The following is a 25,034-nucleotide window of genomic DNA, read 5'->3' on the forward strand; positions in this document are numbered from 1 at the left end:
ATAATGAGAGATTGTGCGGCTCCTGTAAATCAGGTGTGGGATCCTTAAGGGAATGGACAGAAAGCTCAGAGTCACGCCCTGATTTAATGCAGCTTGATTTTCTCAGCATTCCAGCACCCCAGGCTTCCCCTGTTTTGAATCAGCGATGGTGGCCAAAAAACTTCCTTCAGTGTGCTGGACAGTCCCTCAGGTTCTTGACTCCATGGTGAAAGTTCAGAAAGAAGGTTCTGGAAAAGCTCAGTTGGGCTCACTCAGGCAAGCAATGTTTTTATACAAGTAATGACAAGCAGAACAGCCCATTAAATTATCTACTTTAATATGATGATGGTCTCATTTGGTATGAGACGAGGTTACCCACACAGAAGATAAGGAAAAAATTTGCTCTGCTGTAGGGCCTAGCATCAGATTCTTTCTCAAGTCAAGTTTGTCCATGTTTCTCATCTCTTGGGTACTGTGAGTGCGTGTAATACTTTCTCCTTCAGCAGTTGTGGTTGAGTTGCCAGGTGCTGAAGGAGAATGGAAGATCTTATTCCTCTGTAGGTTTAGGAAACAGTCTGATGTCTAACATCACTGGAGAAGAGCTAGGGTCTGCTGTTGTCCTCGCACCTGTGCCTAGAACCAGCATTTTAATAGAAGTTACTCTGTTGTTGGAAATAAGTGGAAAAGGAGATGTGAGAAAGAAAGGCATAATTGAGGGCTTGTTCTGCTTCCTGCAGAAATATAGTAATTACTGACTTCATGATGAAGTTCCTCACACCTAGAAGAGTTACTTTTTAACTCTGAAGAATTTGTCTCTAGAGGTCTAGTGCTCACTCACCTTTGTGTTTCTGCACTGTTGCTGCATAGGTTGCATTAGGATGGTCCCAGAAAAGACTGAAGAAGACTCCCTCCCCCTTCCACTTGCTTTGAATTGAGTCACTCAGTCTATCGTGGCTCTAGAAATGCTACAACGTAAAGTGACTTCAAGGAGCAAGACCATTCCATGCTCTGTAGCACAGCCATTGTCCAGGCACTAGTTCCCTACGACAGCAGAGGTAAAACTAGTGTTCCGAGCTGAGAGACTTCCTCACTAGGGAATCAATTGGATGTCCTTCAGAAGCATTTCTGTAATGTGTTCACAGTGTCTGAGGAAGGGAAAGGAATTGCAAAGGATCCTGGTGGGAGGCTGTGGGGCAGGTGTTTCCATAATGATCAGCCCCACTGGCTAAATCATTCCTTTTCTTTAGGAAAGATCATATTTTGAGCTGGGTTGCATGGGAGAAGCTTGTGTCAGGAGTTTCTGTGAGGGGACAGATCTGTTGTACAGTAGATGATGTACATGATATATGCAGTTTTGTTTCTAGGTTGGTTGTTTTGGGTTTTGTCTGTTTGTTTGGGGGGTTAAATGATGTTTTTAAAAAACAGTTTAAGGAATCTCTATGGGGAACCTGTAAATCTGACACCTCTATTTATTTTGCCATATTTTAGTTTGCTATGTTTGTATGTATACACTGCATTACAGCAAAGACTATTGAGACCGTGCCAGGGCATTACACCAGCTAGAGAGCTGGCTTGGCTCCTGTGCCAGCTGAGTCAGGCCAGGGGATGCAGGTGAGCAGTCTTGGTGTGGGAAGGGAGGGAAGAAAAAAACCCTTTTGTCGTAATTACTCTGCCCCTGGTGATCCTGGTTCTGGGAAAGCACTCATTTTAAAGCTTGTGGTGAACCGATGAAGGCTGGTTATTTTAGAACACTTTCTACAAAAGATGTTTGTTTTTTATCATGTGTCATGGTGAGAAGATTGAAAAGGGTTAAGTTGCTTGCTCAAACTTCACCCTTTCACACTAATTCGGTCCATAATTCCAGAGAAGCTTGGCTAGATAACCAAAAGTGGTTCGTGCACTGTAACTTCTCACCAGATTTAACACACTAGGGAGACAAATTGGGGCAGTTCTCCTTCCTCAGAGCTAATATTCCTCCCTGTCTTCATGGCCAAAGAAAGATTTCATCTACTTTACCACTTTCCTTCTACAGCCCACCTCCCCAGGTTACCCGGGGTAAGCAAAATCTTCCTACTGGTTGATTTGTTACTCATAGTCTCTGGCAATCACGAAGTGTTTGGCCATGGCTTCTCAGCTTCTGTACTTGACACAGGAGATTTCTGATTGCCTGTCATCCAAACAGGTAGTCTCTGTTGGCCACTCTAGTTTCTCTTATAGAGGTAGAACCTGGATAATACAATTTGGCCAGCTAAAAATATAGAATTCATATATTTATTTATATAATGTATAAAAAAAGCTATCTACTAATCTAAGTAGTAGTTCTGGTGAACAGTACTCACTGAAGTTGGCCAGATTTGCTTACTGTTCCTGCTGAGAAGGATGCCATGAGTCTAGCATTGTGTTCTGACACCTCATTTTATTAAAGAGTTTAGGTGGTTCCAAACCAGAGTCTTCTGTTATGGGTGGTAGTGTAGAATTGATCCACAGTTCATGTTGCTCTGGTTTTACATCAGCATAATTAAAAGTAATTAAAAGGATCTGGATTAAAATTCTCCTTTAGACAGATTTGTCTGTTTACAAGATGTTCTCATGTAGGGCTTGATCCTTTCAGCATCCCCCACTAGGAGCTCTGAGCCAAGTGATCTGAAAAAGCCTCTCTGACAAGCCATTTTCCCCCTTCCTGCTTGCCTTCAAACAGGTTCTTTAAAGCCTTTAAAGTTTTTAGAATTGCGAGGTAATGTTCGGTACCTGAGCAGCTCTGTGCTCAACACCTCCCTTCCAAGTCATCCCCGCCTGCAGCCGTCCTGCTCCCCTGCTCAGCTTGAAACTCTCTTTGGGAGGTGGCCCTATCTGCCAAGCTAGAAAGTACGGTGCTGCTTACTGAAGTGGGAGGTTGCGTGCTGTTGTAATGCCTTGGTCTATCCTCATTTCTTAGTCAGTTTAAGACTATAAGTGAATTAAATGTGCAAATCCTGTAGTGTCCTTTTAATCTGTATCTTTTTATAAGAATATACTGTAATACTAAAAAAAAAAAAAAAAAAAAAGAGCAAAAAAAAATAAAGATTTATTGCCCCCACTATGTCTCCATGCATTTCTTTGTAGTCACATTTTCTGTGCATTTTGCCGCAAAGTCCAATAGGTGAGTCAGGACTTGGGTGCAGTTTTTTATTAAGCTCTGGGTTTTTGTTCAAGAGTGTGCAGCTCTTTAGGTGACACCGTCACTGCAGAGGTGCTGAGAAACTCCACAGGTTGTTCTGAGGGAACAAGCAACTCCGTGGAACACAGTCACATTCCCCACACTGTGCAAGGGTGAAGAGCTGATCAGAGCTCAGCAGGTTACCATATCCAAGGGTTCTCTTAAAAAACTCTCACTCCTCCTCTTTCAGAACTACATACTGTACACAGAAATTCACTTAAAGAAAAAGGAAAAAGTCAAATGGTCCTGATATCTAGGAGTTCATAATCCAGACATGGCTATTCCAAGTGAGGAAGGGAGTGCAGGGAAGCAGCACTGACCCTGAGCTCACATAGCTGAGCAACATCCCGACAGCAAGATCATCGACTCAGAGGAGGAGTGGGCAGGAGAGCATTCCTGCCAAGAAAGGAGTTAAATAAGGCCAGCTGAAAAGAAAGCAGGAAAGCCAGCATCAGAAGTGAAGACTTCAGAAAAGCAGGGTGGGGAGTCAGAAGAGAAGTTAGACACAGAACAGCCAGGTGAGCAAGATGCACACAAGAGTTAGGGCTAATTTGTGGCTGAATTGAAGGGTGTACTGAGGAATTCCTTGGAGTTCAGGGGCAGAACCTTGACCTCATTATACAGGCAATGTGTTCAGCTGTTTCATTCATACACAGATCTCCCCATTACTGTTAATGGAAAAAGCCTGCTGACAAAATCATCCTTAAGACACAAAATTTCATTCTTATCTTCAACACATCAAAGGTCAATGCTTTCACCTTGAGCTACTGAGAAGATCATGCCTGGCTTCAACTGGGAGGCTTGCTGGTTATGCAGCACATTCCTGCAGCACTAAAGTTCCCAGGGACCCCAGACAAAGCCCCCAGCTGTTGACTCTGTCTCTCAGGTGGGAAAAACTGTGGAAATGAGCAAAAGTAATCAGGTTGTAATTGCTTGCACAGGCTGAAGATCAACAGGCAGAGTCTGAGTGCTCTGTGGGAAGGTTCTTGGCTTTTAGTCATTAGAAAGGCTTTCAATTTCTCTGTTTTGATCTGTTTGGTTCACAAATCCTTGCTAAAATTCAGACTTTTAGGTTCTTGCTGTAGAGATCCAAGGGCAGAGGCAAAAGGATGTTTCTGAAATACTGCATCATGTGAGTGGTAGAGGCAGGATGAAAATGCCGGCACCTCCCTGAGTTTTCTACCCTGGCAGCTGGGGTTTGGTAGAGGAAGTCAAACCATTGCTTTTCCTCTTACTAGGAGTGAAACCCAGTGGCATTTGAATTATCTGCTTTGAACAAGATACACATCCTGCCTGGATTGTAAGACTTTTCTTTAATATTTTGTTTGGGGTTGGAGCACACAGTGAGGACCTGGTGTTCTGCCCTTCAGCATTGATCCATCACAGAAGCCTCCTTCTGTCTTCCTGTTTGACACCTTTCCCATGATTATGGACCTCACTGTCCTTGTCATTGCTGCACAGAGCAAGGTAAGTGCCTCTTCTGAGAAAAACTAGGGTTAGAGTTTAGCTGCCCTGTATGACTGAGAGTGAAAAGGAGTGTAAGGGGAGCTCTCTGCTTTTGCTGGGAAGGGTTGAGTCTGTCATTTATCAGTTTTCTCTTTCTTTAACTTTTAGTTTCTGCATAAACAGAAGCTAAATCTCTGCCATAGTGGGCATGGAGCTTTCTGGGAGAAATCTGCTTGGTCCTAGATTTGTACCACTAGGAAATAAAATAATTAAAGTTTAGGGTTTTTCCACTCCCCCTCAAAGACCAAGAGTTTTGGTGTTCAACATTATTTGATAGATATTGTTTGTTTGATGTTTCTGTACTTAATGGGCTTGTTGCTGTTTTCTCTGAGGCATAGTTTCTATTTATCTCTACTTTGCTTAGGCTCACCAGGAGGTAAGGTCCTTTTTTCCCTTTTTGTCTTCCCCTCCCCCTTTTTGCTATTTTTTCATCTCTTTTACCTTCTTTTCCCTCCCCTTTGCCTTTTTTTATTTTTTGTCATTTTTTACTCTAATTCTCCCCAGCCTAGACTCAGCAGTGAGGTGGACGCTTGCCTTGAGTAAGCTGCTGCATCTTTCCTACCATGTGACAGCACTGAACCCCACACATCCAGAAGGGTCTGAAATGCTGTGAATAGTTTAATACGGGAATCCACAAGTTGTTCTTTGCCCACCTTGTTTTAGATGTGGGGCATAATTGTGTTGAGCCAATTTCTTGAGTGCTCATGGAAAGAGAACACAATTCTAATTACATTAATTTTTAAAAAGAATCAGAAAATGGGAGGGGGAAAGATTGCCTCAGTTGGTCAGAGTATGGTGCTAAAAACACCAAGATTGTGGGTTCAATCCCTGTATGGGCCATTCACATAGTAGTTGGACTTTATGATTCTTGTGGGTGCCTTCCAACTCAGAATAGTCTGTGATTCTATGATCTGGGAAAAAACTTTCATAATTTATGGCTGTGAGATGCACAAAAGGCCTTTTCTTTGCCAGAAGTGTCTATGATCAGTAGTGTTTGGGTCTGTCATGTTAGAGCAAGACCTTTGCCATACTCTCCCTTCATGGAAGGGCTATTCAGAGCACTTCCAGCAGGGAGTGAGGCAGCTGCTAACCAAGGAAAGCACAACAGTCATGCAGAGGCTGCAGGGACCTAGAGACCTGGGGATCAGGGCTGCATCAGCCCTGGACACCCCTTCCTATGGGGCAGACAGGGAGGTGGGTGTCCCAGGCACTGTGTGGTGTTGCTGCCCGTCCCTGCAGAGAGGAGGGAGGAGGAGGGCTTCTGTCTCTCCATGTTCATTGTAGAGGTTTTAAAAGATTGATGGGGGGGAGAACTGTGATTCTCAAGAAATCTGACAAATACTCATTATTCGTCTCTTTGTAAGTAAAGACTCTCCCTTACCAGCTGGAGTTTTATCATGCACAAGTGTTATAAGAATTGGCCTGAATGCCCCATTAGAGACTACCAAGAACTTACCTGTGGTGAATCTGTAGCTCATGCTCTGATTGTCAAACTCTGCCACTGCTTTGCCAGTGGTGGTTCCTGGAAATCCAGTGGTCTGAAAAGGTATCAGAAGGTGCTTTGTGCACAGAGGCTGAGGAACAAAAAAAAAAATCTATCAAAAGCTTGTGCATGTTCCATTGCCCACAGAAGGACGCAAGCAAAATAGGAGGAAAATGAATGTCCATCTACTTTAGGCTTAAGCTATTTTTCATTCAGTTGTGGCAATACTGTAAAGGAGCAAAGATGGATTCCCCACCCACACCAAAAAGGTTAGATGGTCCCTGGATTTGAGAAGTAAGAAATGGTGTTCTGCAATATCTCACTGGATATTCCTGTGATCAGGCTCTGCCTGGCTGAGTGCTGTCTGGGTGTGATGGCCTTTGGGAGCGATGGTAACTGTCATCTTAGTCCCTGCATAGTCATGAAGTGCTTTCACAGGCAGAAATACAAATCAGCTCAGTACTCACAGTAAGGTGTTATGACTGGGCAAGTGTTTTCTTGGGTAACACACATATATTTGTGCTCCTGGACAAGTCTGGACCTGCTCTTACCTTGTAGAAGAAGCTGGGTAACCCCAAAGTGCAGATTTTTCCCAGGGTTGTCGGATGTTTTCTTTCCTTTTGGGCTCCCAAGCAGAAAATAACTCTTCAGAGCCATGTCCCATTCTGCTGTAAAGTACCCTTTGCTTCTGCTCCCGATTTCCTTCAATATCTGAATACCTGTTCACCTCCCTCTTGAGCTGTCACATTCCTTTGCCACGACCCTTTGCTTACCCACCTTGGGAGGATCTGCTGCCCTTTCTCTGTGGTATTAAGAGCTGCAGGAGCTTGGGCACCTCAGGCTCCAGGTAAAGCCCCTGGCAGAGGACTGACCCTGGCACAAACACTGTTGCTCTGCACTCAGCTTGGCTTCACATGGGTCAGGAGTTGCCAGGCAGATTGGGTGCTGTGTCCTACCTTCCTATTGTCCTCCTTGTGGTGCAGCTGTTGTTCATCCAGGGACCAAGTGTTAAAGATATTTTGTTGCTCTTTTGGAATGGCAGTAACATCTTCCCTTGCTCTGGTCCCTGAAATGAGAGCTCTGTAAGAGGAGAGGAGGCCCTTTCTGCATCTGGAGAGCTGGAGCTGCCTCTGGAGTCACAGGGATGGGCAGCCTTTCACCACAGAAGCATCTCCAGCACTGAGGTAATGTGACATCGGGACCAGAGCTAGCTGTGGCCTTGGGGATGCTGATCTTGTGCCATCTTCTGGGGTGTCAGTGCTGGGATGCATCAGCAAGCATGTCTTGGACTTGTACCGGGGTCAAAACAAGAGATTCCAAACTGCAGCTTGTCCCATAGCCATGGTCTTGTCCTTGTCAGGCAGCTTCCAGCTCTCCCTCTGTTCCTGATTAATCCTCTCCCTGGGGGATGCTGACCAGCACATCCCAAATCAAGATGGAAGAAAAAAGGGGATAAATCAGATACTGAGGCAATCTTACTCTCTAATTTTTAACCCATGCTGGTGCCCTAATACAAACAGGAAGGCAGCAGGAGTTTGGATGGGGATCAGTAGACCTGACTTAGTACTGTGCAGAGCAGAATCAGTATAATTATGGGGTAATGGGCATAGTCACAGAAATAGCTGAGCTTTGATGAGAAGCAGGCTCTTTTGTGAGATCCTTGCTGGTGGCTAGCTTGCTTCTCAATCCTCCTCACCCTTTCCCTCAGCTCTGCAATGAACCCTGAAAGTCTGCACTTCTCACTCTCATTAGAATGGGTCTGGGCTGTCACCAACACATGTGAAGGTTTTCCCTTGAGAGGCAGCAAGGTGAAATCTTCCTCCAATATTTAGGAGAAATCAAGGGACAAAAGTCCATCTGCTAAAAATAGTTTTGTCAATCTGGTAGCAAACATTTTCTCCAATTGCACATCAGGCATGAGGAACACTCAGGCTTGGAAATCTATTTCCAGGTGCTCACTTGCGGAGTACACAGAGCAATGGGAATGCCATGTTAGTGTCCCCACCTGCAAACAATAATTTTAGTGACTTAACAAGCATAACATGTTGGTCTGGCCCACATATATGTGGTCAGGTTCTCTTGGATCACAGTCCAGGTCAGTTATTGGTGTCCTTTCTGCCTCAGTTGAAACAAGCTTCAAGTGATGCCAGGGGACTGTCTCTTAGTCATAGATGAAGGAACAGTAGTTCCTGCCTGTACTCAGGACAGGATACCGTCCTGAGACCCTGGGAGAAATGATACATGAGCCTGGAAGCTGCAGCTGCACAGGCACCCTGACCTCCCCAGTTTTCACCTTTTTTTCTGTTGCTCAGCCATTCCCATAAACCATCATTCTTGTTTCTTTTCCTGTTTATTCTGGATCTGGCTCAGACTTCTTTGCCAGCTTTTCTGTCCCACATTTGTGTGAACCTCCTGGTGCAGAGAAGCAAGGTCTGGGGCTGTACTTAAATTTCCTTCACATGGTCCTTGCAGAGCCACCTCTGCCATTGCAGGAGTTTTGCTTCCCTAGAGCCTTCAAGATGCTCCCAGCCCTGATGCATGCAGGGGGCTTCACCAGTGCCCAACATGTCCTGTGGAAAGCTTCAGCTGTGTGTATGAGGAGACATTTTGTCTGAGGGATGAGGCTAAATGCAAGCCATGGTAAAGCCCATGAGCAGCAGCTCTGGTACAGCTGCTTTGATGAGCTGATGTGCTCATTTCTGAGCAGAGCCACTTGTGGATGTAGAGGTGGCCTCTGTGCTCATGTGGACGGGGGATGAGGTGCTGAGAGTGTGTCTGGAAGGGATTTCTTGCTGGTACCATGCAAGGTTGGAGGAATAGTTGGGTTTTCCCCTTCCCTTCCATAAATGGCTTTTGTGAGAACAAAACTTAGGTTACAACAGTGAGGGCTAATAGAGCTTATTGTGAGCAGGATGCTATCAGTGGCACAAAAACTAGATGATAATGTTGGCTAGGTTGGGTAGATGAGCCTCACGAAGGCAGCCTTCCTCACAAATTCTGGTAAAGGACTTCTGGCCACACTCAAACCTGTGTCAGGCACATGGTGACATGTCTGCTGTTTTGCAGCAGGGTTGGGGTTTGCAGAGCTGCTGGGGCAAGAAAGGCTATCACTGCTCTTAAACCCTGATCCCCTGACATAGGAAGAAGCACTCCTGCTGTTGAGTAAGGCACTTGGTCTGACTTCCCAGAGAGCTGCCTCCCTCATGACTGAGGACACAGGAGGCATTTTGCCAGGCTTTCCTGCTGCTTAGCAAGTGTGGAGGAGTCTGGGACATGGGGAACCCTGTTCCTGCTGCTGTTGGGAGCACAGGAGTGCTTGCTTGCTCCCCACTCCATCCAGCTGGGTTTAATTTTAGAAATACAGTGCTATCTTGGAGCATCTTTTTCCATGGAATGCAAGTCTTTAAGTAAATAAATAACAGCTTTGTGGAGGCAGAACGGCAGCCCGTAACCACACTGCAAAACACGCACTGAGCAAGTTGAACCCCATTTCACTTGCATGTGGAAATACTTTGTACAGAAACAGTGGCTGCACCACCTCCCTCTCTTTGTTCAGGCCCCTCCGGAGCTGGCCATGGACATGGATTAAAAAGAAAAACACCTTGAAATGCCAGCCTTGGAGAAGTGGAAATTAAACCCCTTCCAGCTGCTGGAGTTCTCTGGCACAGGTTTGCTAAAGCTATAGTTTACTGGTGATGGGCTGTTACTGACCATGCCTCTGCTGCATCTGGGACATCCCAGAGCGATGTGCTCTGAGGAATCCTTAGCAACCCAGGAGAGAAATAGCAGGTTATAAAGATGAAGGCAAGAAACTTGTGTTTAAATGCCCCTCCCAGTCTGGCTGGCCAAGAGCCTTCTGCATGCAGCTGTGTTGCTGATGGCTGAATGTCCTGGGTGTGTCCCACAAAGCAAGTTTGCTGGCTGGAAAATCCCATTAAAACCATCTTAACAGAGCAAGAGCCCATTTTCATTGCTCAGATCCAACAGCTTCCACATGGCATGTGCTACATGAGCTGCTGGTAATTCTGTTCCCCTGAGTCAGCAAGGGAGGCTCTTCTAAAGCTCCCAGTCTGAGCAAGACTTGCCATGGTGGCCTTCCTCTGATGTAGGGACTCGGAGATGCACCTAAATATGCAAGGTGGAACAAATGATGTAAAAATAACCCAGGCTCATGGCTACTCGTTCTGCTCCACTCCTGCTGCATATTCCTGCTGCTGGGACAAAATGCTGAGATGACAAGACTGTGCTTGTAAGGAAACTGGTTCAGGAGCACCCATCTTGGGTACATTAGGAGTTGGCAGTGTTGATTCTGGTTGCCTCCACAAAGCCAAAGGGGTGACTAGACTGTGGCTAATCATGGAGGTATGAGTGAATTCTGCCAGGGTCTTTGAAGCAAGTGGGCTTTAAGTCAGCAGGTGTGGCTTGGAAAAAGCATCATGTAGCATCCTGGTGCCATGTGCAGATAGGATGCCTGAAGAGGTTTTTCTCTAGTCTTTCTCTTCTAAGATGATTGTTATAAATGCAAAGGCAAATTCGGGATAAAATCAAAAAGAGAAATTTATTAATAAACAACAAAGAATGACAATGAGAGAAAAAAACCACAATAAAAATGGTCAGCGCAGCGCTGGGTGGACAGGGTCTACACCCGAGGTGTAGGGTTCCCAAATCCACGTCTGAGCGCTCTCAGGATTGGAGTTTTATAGGATTTTTAAGTCCTCAGGCTAAAATTCCAAGCAGGCTCCATTCACCAAGTGTTATTGATTGCTCGGTGAATAGATTTCCTGGCTTGGAAGAATAGACCTAACTTGTGTCCGGACAGAGTCTCCTCATATGTAAAGAGACTCTGTATGTATTTTAATTTTGGGTTATCAAGGCTGAAGTGGTGTGATCCGGGGTTGGTGCCGATGGAAATCTCAGCAGAGTCTCCCCCTTTGTTTCCAGTGATTGTATCTCCAACACTGGTCTGACAGGTGGGCGATTCAGGACTAGCGGCGGATACTTTTCTGAGGCTCGTCTTTGTCGACTTTGATTGTTTCCCAACCGAGATCTGCAGGGACGTTGGTCAGGTCCAGAGTTGGGTTCCTCCTCCGAGCTAGTCCTTTTGTTGTCCTTGATGGCTCTCATCCTGTCTATTTTCCGAGCTAATGTTCGTTATCTGGGTGTTGGCTGCAATCCTTTGCTTTCGGAGAAGAACTCCCGGCCAGGCTTGGAAGGAGGGTTTTTTTCCTTTTTACATACACATCTTTGGTTTTTTATTATTTCAATATATACATCTTATTTATATCTTTACGAATTTTTATTTACACATAATTTATTACAGTCCCCCACCCAATAATTTATCCAATTAAAAATTCGTATTCTACTATTATTTGGAGAGGAATACTAGTATTCCTCTGTATTTTCTTTATTTTCCTGAGTTAACATGTGTTTGGTTTCAAATTCCTCTAATGCCTTGATCGCGTTTTTGCTTTCTTTTTCCTCCTCTAATTTCATCAGTTTAGAAAGAAGTGTGGTTTGTCCTTGCGCTTTTTCTGGGTCAATTGGGAGGGTGGAAATCTGCATTCCTTGTACCACTGAATGTATTAACCTGATCAGACAAGGAATCAAACAAGGTAGGAAAATAACTCCAGCAACCGAACATCCTATAAAGAAGACTAGCTTTTTCCACCACGCCCCTTGTCCAAAAATTTGATCCCACCAGGAAGCCTGTAAAATGGAATTCCATTTTTGAACTGGCACATGAGCCACCTTTTTTATTTCGGCAGCTAGTCCCTTTATAGTTTCTCCATAATCGTCAATTTCCATGCAACACTCTGACTCATTATATCTCCCGCACACTCCTCCCTCCTCAGCTAGCAGATAGTCGAGAGCCAATCTATTTTGGTAGACAAAAGCTCTCATTTGTGAATGCTGTTTTGCTAGCAATTCCAGGGCTTCCGAAGTGTGGTTTGAGACTACCTCTACCACAGCTTGTAACCTAATGAGTCGATTGAGAAGGTAAATGGGGGTTCGGTAACCCCAGCTGCTGTCATTTGCCCAGGTAGCGGGCCCATAGTACTGTATGATTCGTTCGGCAGGCCACTCCTCCTCTTTCCACTTTTGGTTACCACCAGCCATCGGTAGTTCTCGTCTCAAGTCCCTCTTTTGCCGAGCCAATGTTTCAAAGAGGGGGGCACCTAAAGACTTACTTTCGTCTTTAGGTAATGTAAAGAAAAACGGCCGAATTACTCCGAGAGTGCAAGACCCTTTCCATTTTCTTGGCAATTCACTGTATGCTTTCTTTCCGCATACCCAGTAAATTCCGTCCGGTGCTTCCCAACCTTTATTTGATTTTGCCGGATCCTCCCAATAGTCCCTCAAACCTACAAAGGCATGGAAGGGATTTGCCCCCTGGACTTTATTCCAGCAAAGCCCAATTATGTCTACCCATTCACAGTTGTTTTCCCGAGAGTAGCTCCAATAACCCTCGGGTGGTTCTGGTTGCCAGACCTTTGTTTTTTTGTCTGAATTTACCGTGAGCGTGTTTACACACGGGGTGTATCCTACTAAATCGGTAAATTCTTTTCCCTCCCGGCTAATGCAAAATGTCCCAATTATTCTTTCGTCAATTACCCAACCCTTGGGTCTCCGTGTTGTTTTGGATAATTTTAATCCAGTCCATTTTAGTAATTGTTCCGGGGTCAATCCCTCTCCCTTCCATGGCCATCTTTCGGCTGATTTCAGACCACCACATATCCAACAGTTGGACAAGCCTAATTCTGTGGCGATTTCTTGCATTAGATCTATAAATAGGTTCTGATTGGGGCTGGGTAAATTCCAGCTGTTGTACTGTTTTTCTAATTGCTCATATTGTTCGCTGAGGGAACTCAGCCTTTCCTGCTCTAACCTTCTTTTCCTGGTTTCCATTTCTCGTTTCTTTAATTCCAGGGTTAGTTGTTTTATTTTACTCTCTGGGTCTAACCCTTCACTATCTTTCGAGAAACAGAACACTTGATCGAATTGCAAGCACACTCTATCATCATTGTTTTCCAGCAAATCTAAAATTATAGGATCATTATTCAATGGCATTTTAGTTTCATGTTTTAAGTTTCTTCCCTCCCAGTACATCTTTCCCCCCATGGTGCACGGCTTTACAGTAGCTTTATTGTAACAAATAGGGTTAACTCGATGATATGCTAAAAAAATGGATTGTCTCCTTCCCCCAATCCAGACAGTCTTATTACACTGTCCACAGACCGAGATTGGGGGAACCCCCTTCAGTTCTCTTTTGGTTCGGAGGTGATTTATTTGACTCTTTTGTTCCTCCAAGTTCCGAATTTGATTTTCTGTAATACTTGCTCTCGGATTGGAACACCAAATTTTCTCCCTTAATTTGCACAAATTTAATTGGGTATCATTTAACCAGCATATTCCTTCGTGCAGTTCTGGGGGACAAACGGTTAATGTCTCGGCTTTTGTGGCAGCTTGACACTGCTCACACTTCCCCGTGGGGTTCACCCCCGGGGGCACCTCGGGGTCTATCCCCTTGGTCGAGCACATGACTAGGCTCAGGAACATCAGAATTCCCCACCATTTCATCCCTCTGCCTCGCCCTTCGCCCGTATATAAGCATACGGCGGGGTAAGCCATCTTATTGGCAGCAGGGACTATCTTCAGGGGCCCTTGATGTTCTGATGGCAAATCTTCGCTTAAAGATCGCCCACCGAGACACTTTAACTGTGTCAAATCTGCACGGAACTTTCATTGTTCGCCGGCACTCGACTACTAAGGGTTCTGCCTTGCAGTCAAGCTGACCCCTCAAGCCGTTTTGATAAAACAGGAACCACTCAGGAGAGTCAAGTTCCAGCAGGCCCGCCCGGGTAGCGAGTATTAAGAATCGATCGGTCTGTTGCAATTCCTTTTCAAAACACTTTGTACATAAACCCCTTGGTTTACGTCCCATCAAACAGCGAGCTACCCAAATTTGTTTACAATAAGCGCATTTGAAGTGAACAAAAGGAAAGCAATAACAATCGAAATTGACACAACTTATCCGATCTCCACTCATTTGCGTTGCCGCCGGAGTTTGATCTTCAAATCTCCTGGGGGGGTAGTAACTTCCCACTCTGATGCACTGCGATCTGTAATTTTCTTTACTCGGGAGGAGTGTGTCCAGCCTTTCTCAGCAGTCCGCACTGCTGTGTCTGTGGTCAGGAGGACGAGGAACGGGCCTTCCCAATGAGGGCTCAGGGGGAGCTCTCTCCACGTTTTGATCAGGACCTTATCTCCTGGTCAAATTTGATGAATGGGAAATCCGAGAGGGGTACTCTGAGGAATCAATCCTCTTCTCCTTAGTTCCTGTAAGTTTTTATTTATAGAAATGAGATATGGTTGCAGTTGCACATCCTCAATTTGGGGATGTGCCACCGGCATTCCATGCTTATATGGCATTCCATATAGCATCTCGAATGGGGACAAGCCGGTTTCAGAATGTGGCATAGTTCTAATATTCAGCAGTGCCAAGGGGAGACATTTGGTCCAGGGCATTTTCGTTTCAATTATTAATTTGGACAGTTGTGATTTTAGAGTCTGATTCATCCTTTCCACCTGCCCCGAGCTTTGAGGATGCCAGGGAGTGTGATATTGCCACCTTATTCCTAATGCTTCCGACAATTGTTTAATAACTTTTGAGGTAAAATGAGTGCCTTGATCAGAGTCGATATGGTCTACTATCCCATATCTTGGAATTATTTCTTCAAGTAGAATCTTAGATACTGTTTGAGCCGTTGCTTTTGTTCTGGGAAAAGCTTCCACCCAATGTGTCAGCTTATCCACTATTACTAATAAAAATTTGTTCCTACCAATTTTTGGTAATTCTGTGAAATCTACTTTAATTCTTTCAAACGGTCGGTATGAGAGGGGCCGACCTCCCCAGTTCAATTGTTTAAAATTTGATCGATTCACTTTCTGGCATATCACACATCCTTGCACCTCTTGTTTTGCAAGCTCGAAGATTCCTTTACACCCGAAAAATTTTAAAAATTGTTCAGCCAATGCCCTGGTTCCCCAATGCATTTGTTCATGTAATCTTTTGAGTATTCCCTTTGCTACCCCCTTCGGGACTAGCTCCCTCCCGTCGGGTAACCACCATTTCCCTTCTTTTAGGTAACCTCCTACCTTTTCGAAATCTTCCAGCTCCTTCTCAGATGGAAGCAAGGAGACTTCTGGTGGTTCTCCCGGAGTTATCTCAGGAATACTTACCGTCAACAAAGCCGCTCGTTTAGCTTCTTTGTCTGCTAGATTGTTCCCCCTTGTGTGGAACTGCCACCCCGTTTGGTGTCCCCTTACATGAACAACCGATATCTCTTGTGGCTCTCTGACTGCTTCTAAAATTTGCCTGATTATTTCTTCATGTATTAAATCTTTTCCTTTTGTGTTAATCAACCCCCTCTCTTCCCATATTTTTCCAAAAGTATGCACTACTCCAAATGCATACCTTGAGTCGGTGAAAATGGTTCCCCTTTTCCCTTTCAGGCCCTGGAGTGCTCTTAAGAGAGCAAACAGCTCGCAGGCCTGAGCCGACCAGTTTGCTTTCAGAGGGCCTGATTCTATAATTTGTCCCGTTATGCCATCTATAATAGCATAACCTGATTTTCGTTTTCCTTCCACCATTCTCGAGGAGCCATCAATGAACCATTTTTCTCCTCCTTCCAATTCCTGATCCTCTAGGTCAGGCCTTACCTTCGTTTGCAGTTCTACTGTCTCAATGCAATTATGAAGCAGCTCACCTGTTGGTTCTCCAAACAAAAACTGTGCTGGATTTTGTGCAGCAGTTGTTTTCAGTTCTAAGTCTGGTGAGCTGATTAACATGGCTTCATACTTCAGAAGCCTTGAATCAGTTAACCATTTTTCTGCTTTTTGTTGTAAGATATTTCTTACATCATGTGGGGTGAAAACTGTCACAGGAGCTCCAAAAGTTACCTTTTTGGCTTCTCCAACCAGTAAGGCTACTGCCACAATTGCCTGCAGGCAAGTAGGCCAGCCTCGACTGACTGGATCTAGGATTTTTGACAAAAATCCTACAGGCTTTCTCTTTCCTGCCCATTCCTGGGTCAGAACTCCCTGTGCTGTTTGTCCGCTTACGTCCACAAACAGCTGAAATTCTTTATTTGTGTCCGGTAAGGTTAGTACCGGAGCAGTTATGAGGGCATTCTTTAATTCTTGAAATTTAATTTCATCTTGCATTGTCCATTTCAATCTGTCAGTGTTTAATCTTTCATACAGGAATTTTACCTTCTCACTGAATCCTTCAATCCACTGTCTGCAATATCCCAGGAGCCCTAAAAATTGCCTGATCTGTCTTTTCGTTTTTGGGGCCGGGAGCACGAGAATTCCGGCCACTCTGTCAGGGTCCAACTTCTTTTTCCCCTGAGATATCCAATGTCCAAGATATTTTACCTCGGGCTCTGTGAATTGCAGCTTGGATTTGGATACCTTCAAACCCTTTTGTCCCAGAAAATTCAATAAAGAAATTGTACTCTTTTTCACCTTTTCTTCTAATGCCCCAGCAATCAGTAAGTCATCCACATATTGCAATAATTTTGTCCCCTCCTCTGGAATAAATTCGGTGAGTAGCTGCTCCAAAGCCTGCCCAAACAGGTTTGGAGATTCTACAAACCCCTGTGGGAGGACAGTCCACCTTAGTTGTTGCTTTCTGTTGGTGTCTGGGTCTTCCCACTGGAAGGCAAAGAAGTTTCTACTCTTTTCATCTAAAGGGCAGGTCCAGAAAGCATCTTTCAAATCGATTACACTATACCATATATCCTCCGGTGAGAGTCTATTTAGTAAAGTATAAGGATTTGCCACCACCGGAAACCTGGTTCGGGTTCTAGCATTTACTGCTCTGAGATCCTGAACCAGTCGGAAGCTCCCATCCGCTTTCTTTACTGCCAGGATGGGGGTGTTGTGTTGGGACATGCAGGGTTCCCTCTAAGGAGGTCATCGATTACTAATTTCAAACCCCTTCTCCCTTCTATCGGGATGGGATATTGTTTGATCCTTATCGGATCCTCTGGGTTTTCTATTTCAATTTTGATGGGGGTAATATTTAACTTCCCCACCTCCCCTTTCGAATGCCACACTCTGGGATCAATTTCCCTTTCATCTTTTGGAGTCAAATGGAATATCTTTATTACTAATTTGGAATTCTTCACCACAATATTTATACCTAATGCAACAATCATATCTCTTCCCAATAAATTGTAATCAGCTTCTTCTACTAACAATAAATTTCCTAAGCATATTTTATTTTGAGACTCAATTTCCACATGTTTTATTACAGAGACCTTGAAAGGATCTCCCTTAGCACCAATTACAACTACTTTTTCTTTACTTGCCACACATCCCCTGGGTAATTTCTGCAGGGTGCTTCTTTCAGCTCCCGTGTCAACCAAGAATTCTATTTCTTGGCGATGGGGACCCACTCTTAATTTTATCAAGGGCTCTTTTGCTGTTACCATCCCCATCTGAAAAAGCCCAAGACTTCCCTAGTCTTCTTGAAATACCTTTTCATCTTTTAATTTCTGATGACATTTCCACTGAATGTGTCCTACTTTCTTACAGTAAAAACACTCTGGAGGATCCTTTCGCGGGGCGGAGCCGTCCTTTTGAGACTCTTGCGGCTTTTTCGGCGCTGTTTTAAATTTGCCTTGTGCCTGTTCCTGTTTTTGAGCCTCCTTTACTGCAGCCACTAATATTTTGGCCTGGAGTTTCTGTTTCTCATCCTCTCTCCTCATGTAAATCTTTTGAGCTTCCCTTAGAAGCTCTTGAAGACCTTTCTCCTGCCACCCATCAATCTTTTCTAATTTCCTTCAGATATCCTCCCATGATTTTGCCACAAATTGGGTTTTGAGCAAGACTTCCCCCACCGGAGAGCTAGGATCAGTCCCAGAGTAAATCTGCAGACTTCGTCGTAATCTCTCCAACCATTCGGTGGGTGATTCTTCCTTTCCCTGGCATTCCCCAAATACCTTACTGATATTTTGACCTCGGGGAACCGCTTCCCTTATTCCTTGCACAATGATATTTCTTAAATCAATCATACTTCTTCTACCATCCTCTGTTTGGGCGTTCCAGCTCGGGCTCACGCTAGGCCATTTCTGATCGCCTGGCGTCCCCTGCGGGTTTCGCCGCTCCCAGTCTCTGATACCAGCTTGTTTAATCATTTCTCTTTCTTCTTGACTAAACAGGGATCTCAGGATAGCCATGAGATCCCCATATGTATAAATACTACTACCTAAAAATTCATCCAATCTCTCAGCCACTCCAAACGGATCATCTAACAATCGTCCCATCTCTTTCTTAAACGCTTGCACATCCCCTGAGTTAAGGGGTACATTCACGAACCCAATCACTCCAGGGGCAGTTGGCACTTCCCTGAGAGGGAACATTCGGTGTCTATTCTCATTCTCTTCCCACTCTTCACTCATCTGTTTAGACTTAAAACGAGTCCTACTCGCAGGGGGGGAATTGGGGTTTTTGAGAGTCTGCTCCTTTATTATTGATGTACAGTCCGTTGCCACCAGGTTACCATGAGGGATTCCCTCTGCTAAATTCGAGGGACCTGGCTGCGGCAGTCGGACGGGCAACTGGGGATAAGGAGATCCCCGACCTCGCACCACCATAGATTCTGGAGAAACGGCGGCGGCTGCGGTTCCCACAGGAGGAGCCAAAGGGGGGGCCACCGGAACCACTGCTGGTGCCGACTCCCCTGTTCGCGATGTGTGTGCTTCACCCGGTTGTCCCAGTGAACCTGTGGGGGCTGATGGCACCACTTGATCCACCGCAGAAGGCCCTGCCGGCCCGTGGTATGGAGGGGGTAAATGATCAAGGGGTTCCCAGGTTTCTGTCTTTGATCCACCTTTTAGTTTCATTGGGAATAGCCCTACCCTGGCCGTTAGCCAGAGCTTGGCATATTCCTTCTCCTCGGAGTCCGAGGGAACCTTACTCTCCACATGAGAGAGTAATTCGTTACACGTCCACCTTTCAAATGTTCCTAATATCGGCCAAGTGAGATGGGTTCTCAATTCCTGCCCACCCCAAACCTCGGCACAATAATAGATCATTTTTGCCTTGGATTTCTTTTTCCTTTCAGGGCAATTTTCCCAATACTTCAGCATCCAACCTAAAGGACTTTCTGGTGGGATGTCTAGCAACTCCTTCGCCTTTTCAGAAGGGCTCCTTTCCTCACCTTTCTTCTGCAATTTATTTTTCTCTGTCCCATATTTTTTTAAAAAAAACCTTACCTATCCTGCGTTGTGTTCGTTCTGCTTTTCTTTACTCAGGAAAATCAAAGACCGTCAATACTCACCTCTCGGTTAGCTGCACCGGGGTCCTCTGTCTCGATTTTCCTCCAGACCTTCTCTTAGGTCCTTGTGGCTGGAAGGGTTTACTAATTCCCGAGCTCAACTGGACGTCCTCTTCCCCTTCCAGCCCCTTGTGATCGGTCCCCCAGGGCTCCCTTTAGCCCCAGGCTTTACAAACGTGAAGAGAGAGTCTTTCTCACACCGACTCGCTTCCTCCGTGGCCGGCCAATTCCCTCGCGGGAGGATGGAAACGCGGCCTTGGAGTCCGAACTCGCTCCGTGATCAGATCACGTCTCACACACGCTTGCCCAATCACCCGCTCAACCTCACAATACTTACAGCAATTTTCTTGCGAGGGTGTCTTCGTGCACTGTCGACTTTTTATGAGCTACCAAGCCGCGGCTTTCCTGAAGGCTCCGTGCCTTCCCGAGCTCCTCTGGATCCGTTTTCTCTTTTATTGTGGTTTTTACCCCAGCCTAAATTTGGTTCGGATGTCGGAGCGAACTGCGGAGGCTCTTGGCTCCCCAGGCCGCCGAAATCAGCGGGGGTACCCGACCTGGATAGCAAGGTTCTCCCACAGTTTTCCGATCCGAGTCACAGCACCAATCTGTTATAAATGCAAAGGCAAATTTGGGATAAAATCAAAAAGAGAAATTTATTAATAAACAACAAAGAATGACAATGAGAGAAAAAAACCACAATAAAAATGTGGTCAGCGCAGCGCTGGGTGGACAGGGTCTACACCCGAGGTGTAGGGCTCCCAAATCCACGTCTGAGCGCTCTCAGGATTGGGGTTTTATAGGATTTTTAAGTCCTCAGGCTAAAATTCCAAGCAGGCTCCATTCACCAAGTGTTCTTGATTGTTCGGTGAATGGATTTCCTGGCTTGGAAAAATAGACCTAACCAGTGTCCGGACAGAGTCTCCTCATATGTAAAGAGACTCTGTATGTATTTTAATTTTGGGTTATCAAGGCAGAAGTGGTGTGATCCAGGGTTGGTGCCGATGGAAATCTCGGCAAAGTCTCCCCCTTTGTTTCCAGTGATTGTATCTCCAACACTGGTCTGACAGGTGGGCGATTCAGGACTAGCGGCGGATACTTTTCTGAGGCTCGTCTTTGTCGACTTTGATTGTTTCACAACCGAGATCTGCAGGGACATTGGTCAGGTCCGGAGTTGGGTTCCTCCTCCGAGCTAGTCCTTTTGTTGTCTTTGATGGCTCCCATCCTGTCTATTTTCCGAGCTAATGTTCGTTATCTGGGTGTTGGCTGCAATCCTTTGCTTTTGGAGAAGAACTCCCGGCCAGGCTTGGAAGGAGGGTTTTTTTCCTTTTTACATACACATCTTTGGTTTTTTATTATTTCAATATATACATCTTATTTATATCTTTACGAATTTTTATTTACACATAATTTATTACATGATGTCTTGGTTTGAAAAGACAAGTGTCTGCTAAGGAAGGCAGAAACCTCCCTTGAAATAAATAAAAATGTAAACCACCCCCCACTCTTCAAAGTATAATCTTGAAATCAAAGGGCTCTCAGGTAAAGATATGGGAATAGGAATAACAGTTCTTTACTAAGGAAATTAAAATAAAAATGCAGGAGTACAAAAAAGAAAACCAACAAACTAACAACCCACTGACACAGTCAGAATACACCCTGACATTGGTAGCAGTCCGATTAAATGATTAAATGATGGCTGCAGTCTTCCTGGATAGATCCAGATCTGGCTGCTTCTGTTGAAGCAGTGATTCTATAGAAGGGTGTAGTTTTCCTCTGAAGGTCAGTGGTGGTGTCCAGTCTCTCCTCTAGGATCCAGTGGAGAAAGGCTGCTTGTGGTGTTACGAGTTGCCAAAGATATACAGGTAGAAATGCTTGGCTCCTCCCCCTGGGTGGAGCATCTTACAATGGGATGATGTAATTTTATCCATCATGCAGTGAGACTCAGTGGCCCATTAACAGAATATATCCCCCTGGAGGGAGGATGGGTTGTGGTAGGGATAAAGAACACTGCCCCACCCGGTTTTAACAAATGGTAATAGAATACGTACTTTTGGTTACATAATGCATTGCAACCCAAGACAGACGAAAAACTTACCTTGTCCTTCTTCCTGTAGCCCTTGGCAACAGCAGTTCTGGGTATGACTGTGATAGTTTTGGGGTTTGTTTAGAGATGATTATAATATTTGAATTCACTGCAGGGCTTGGGGATTACTAGCTGTACCCCAGCCTTTGCTGGTGGCTTTCCTTCCCAGCAGTCTACAGGGATAGGAGTGTTTTCCATGTGGTGTGGTTCTGCCTGCTCTTCCTCTGCAAACTACCGAGCTAAGCCATGTCCTCTTCTTGGTATCCTCTTGCTGCTTCCAGCTCTTACATACTCTGAAGGGAATTTTATTTTTTGTAAACCCTAGTGAAGGCCTTCTCTTGTGGGTCTAGACAATGTTCTCTGCCCATGTTCTCCATGAGCCCAGGATCAGGGCAGGCCTGACAGCAGTTTGTCTTTTCCAGTGATCCAAATTAAGATTCAGTCTTGGCAGGATGGAGCCTTTTGAGCTGTCAGCTGCAATAGGAGAAATGAGGTTTCAGAGGTAGCAGAATTTATTCCCTTCCCTCAGCTCATTCTTGGATCTGTGCTGAGGATGCCCCTAAGGGTGGATCTGCACAAGCCAAATGAGCCACACAGAGCTGAAATATTTCCATTCAGCATTAGGCCCAGGGTGGGGAAGTTCAGCTCTCTGAATCACTGAGACTGTGGGTGGCAGCTGGTGAGGGGATGGAGAGAGAGGGATGGACAGGTGGTGTAATTCCAGGCACTGCCTCACACAACAGCAATTCTGGCCTTTCTGCAACTGTGCACATGGGGAGCCTTGAGAGCTGAAGTTACCCTGATAATCAAACTTAAGTTCATTAAGGCTGCAGTAATGGCAGGTCAGGGCTGTGCAGCTGAACCCCTCTCTCCCAGTTCCCAGCAGCAGATGCTGTCTGGTGTGATACTGCACAGCTCTGCTGGTGACAGAGCTTTGCCACAGCTTGCACCAGCAGGTAACTGGCCTAAGGTTCTGCCTATGGAGCAGCCATGTATCTGATAGCCTGTGTTATCTTCCAAGCATAATATTAACAGAATATTTACAGCTGCCTGGCCCTCCTGCTATCTCCTCTCTTCCTCCCCTACCTCCGGTCCCAATGCAGCCAAGCTGCCCTTGACTTTGTAAACACAAACTCTGCTTTTGCTGGCTTCACATCCTTTCAGCTGCACACCCTGAAAGTATCATGGTTATAGAAGACAGTGTTTCTGTTGAACTTAAAATTAAGGCTAAATTCATGCAGGAAGAGCTTAATAGTATTGAGAGTTTCTGGTTTTGAGCAGGCTGTCCACAATTTGAGATCATGCCTGCTTTGTTGATGGAGTAATTCATGAAGCAATTGTCTCTCCTGCTAATTTGGGGCTCTGGAAGCAAGCCTTAAGCAATCATGAAGTATGGAACTTTGTTCCGTGGATCGTGTTGCATGGATGGCACCTTGGAGAGCCATGGGCAGTAGGCAGCTTGCTTGATGGTCATGGCTGTGCCACTCCAGTTGGGTTTTGCACACGCAGCTGACCAATGCCTTGTTTGTTGTGCTTCTCTGCTTGGAGAAAAGCTCAGCAGTGTCTCAAGGGCATCCATCCCATCCCTTTCTGTGAACTTGCACTCAGCTGCACTTTACTGCTACTATTTTGGGTACCTTTTAGTCCCCAAAGGAGTAAAAAGGGTAAGTACAAAGACGGAGATGCTAAACTGGAAGCTTTCTAAACATGGCACTGGCAGCACGGAGGGACAGGGGAAGGTAGAGACAGCTGGATTTGTGTCTTAGCCACCCACTGTTTAAGTTTGCTGTGCTAAGTGGGAAGCTGCTATTACGACAGAGTGCACAGTTCATCCAAAGCAATTCAGGCACAGCCTATGATGAAGGATTCAGCTCCTCACCCTGTGCCTTTCTGGCACCCTGCCAGGCATGTCAGGGTCTTGCCTGCCACAATTATGACTTTGCAGAGCTCCTCACATACACTGGTTTTGAGACATAAGGCTTTTACCTGACATCTCAAAAACTTGAGAACCTGGTCAGCCCACCGCAACCTGCAATTCCTCCAACCAATTTTAGATTTCCTGAAATGCTGAGCTTCCCTTGGAGCAAGGCCCTGGTGTATGAAGTTACCTGTGTTTCCATTTAACTAATTAGCAGCTCTGTCTTGGCCAAAGCACACACAGCCTTTTTTCAGCTGTTCCAAGCCTGCCTGACTCTGCTGAGGCAGCCAGAGGGAGCTGAGAACCAGCAAACCACTAAGGGCCAGATTCTGTTCAGTCAAATCTCATGTAATGCTGCATAACGGAGTTTACAGGGAATCACTTCAGGTCAGCTGGGGCTGAAAATAGTTAACAAAATTCATTGCATTTTTTTGATGTTCAGCTGTTGTTGCTTTTAGAATCTGGTTTTGAGCAGTTCCCATTCTGAAAAATAAGTCACTCCCTGAGTTATTTCAAGCTGTCTTCCCCCCATGGCCCATTCTCCTTCCCCCAGCACTTCCTAAAAGCACTGCTCTTTTGGCATAGATTTAATCTCTTCAAGAATTCTTAATAGGCAGCTTCTGCCAGATTCTCCTTTATATGCTGCATCCAGTTTTTAACAGAACAGTGGTGGAGTAGCCAGTGTCAGGATGTGGGCAGGAAGGGAAGCCAGGCTCAGATGCCCCAAAGGATTGAGCCTGGATTAGCAGTGAACAGACTCTTAACACACAAATGGGCCATAAGCTGAGACAGCTGAATTTCCAGCAGGCAAAAACTCTATTATATGCATTGTGAGGGTTGCCATCGTCTGCAGTATTTGTGTTTGAGTTGTGTTTGATATGTACAAAAGTGCAACTTGAACTCTTATGACACCCTACAAGAGAAGGAAGTGGTGGACTTTGGAGCTTGACTCTATTTCTGCTCCTAGAAAAATGATGAGCTTATTTCAGGATTGATAGCATTTGGAACCTTAGAATCATTTAGGTTGGAAAAGACCTCTAAGATCACTGATGCCATCTTGGTAGCAGGAAACCTGAGAGCTTTCCTGGAAGTTCAGTTGGATGAGAAGGGAAATTTCCTTTAAGGCTCATGCATGATACAGGAGGGATGGACTTTTATACAGGCACTTCCCTGAATCTTTCAGTTGTGGTCACTCAGACTAGGAAGAAGAGCTCTGGAGGCCCCAGTTCTGCAACAAAAAGCAGTGATGTTATATACAGCCACTGGCTCAGAAGAGGCATGTGGGAGAAGCTGGGATAATGACAAAAAATGATAAATTATTATGCTAAACCCACAGGATTACACAGTTTAAGAACAGACAGATTAAAATGAGTTTCATTCAACAACAAAAGTAGATTCTCTATAGTAATAAGTTATGATGACTGATCCCTTGCTAACTAATCATGCAACTTGCAAAGCCTGTCTTGTTGCTTGTCCCAAGGTAACTATTGATAGAAGCTTTTGGGTTAAAATGTAGAAATATAA

General features: G+C 45.2%; 2 protein-coding genes across 3 annotated transcripts in view; both read right to left on the reverse strand.

Annotated features, from left to right (window-relative positions):
• Positions 1–11,508: 11,508 nt before the first annotated feature.
• Positions 11,509–21,929, reverse strand: LOC131577467 (uncharacterized). The gene is made up of 4 exons (XM_058835344.1): positions 21,731–21,929; positions 21,605–21,651; positions 19,847–20,114; positions 11,509–14,501 (listed from the first exon to the last, which is right to left on the reverse strand). Exon 4 carries the CDS (start codon positions 13,791–13,793, stop codon positions 11,547–11,549), a length of 2,247 nt encoding a protein of 748 aa, XP_058691327.1. The 5' UTR covers positions 13,794–14,501; positions 19,847–20,114; positions 21,605–21,651; positions 21,731–21,929; the 3' UTR covers positions 11,509–11,546.
• Positions 21,927–25,034, reverse strand: part of MOCS1 (molybdenum cofactor synthesis 1) — a 34,186-nt gene continuing 31,078 nt past the window's right edge. The window contains exon 11 of one of the 2 annotated variants that reach the window (XM_058835358.1): positions 21,927–22,066. The gene's annotated coding sequence lies outside the window, so the exon portion shown is untranslated. Of the gene's footprint in view, positions 22,067–24,545; positions 24,739–25,034 lie in introns of those variants that run through there. The other variant, XM_058835361.1, reaches the window with a different exon arrangement.

This window comes from Poecile atricapillus, chromosome 3, assembly GCF_030490865.1.
Source record: "Poecile atricapillus isolate bPoeAtr1 chromosome 3, bPoeAtr1.hap1, whole genome shotgun sequence".
NCBI classification, from domain to species: Eukaryota; Metazoa; Chordata; class Aves; order Passeriformes; family Paridae; genus Poecile; species Poecile atricapillus.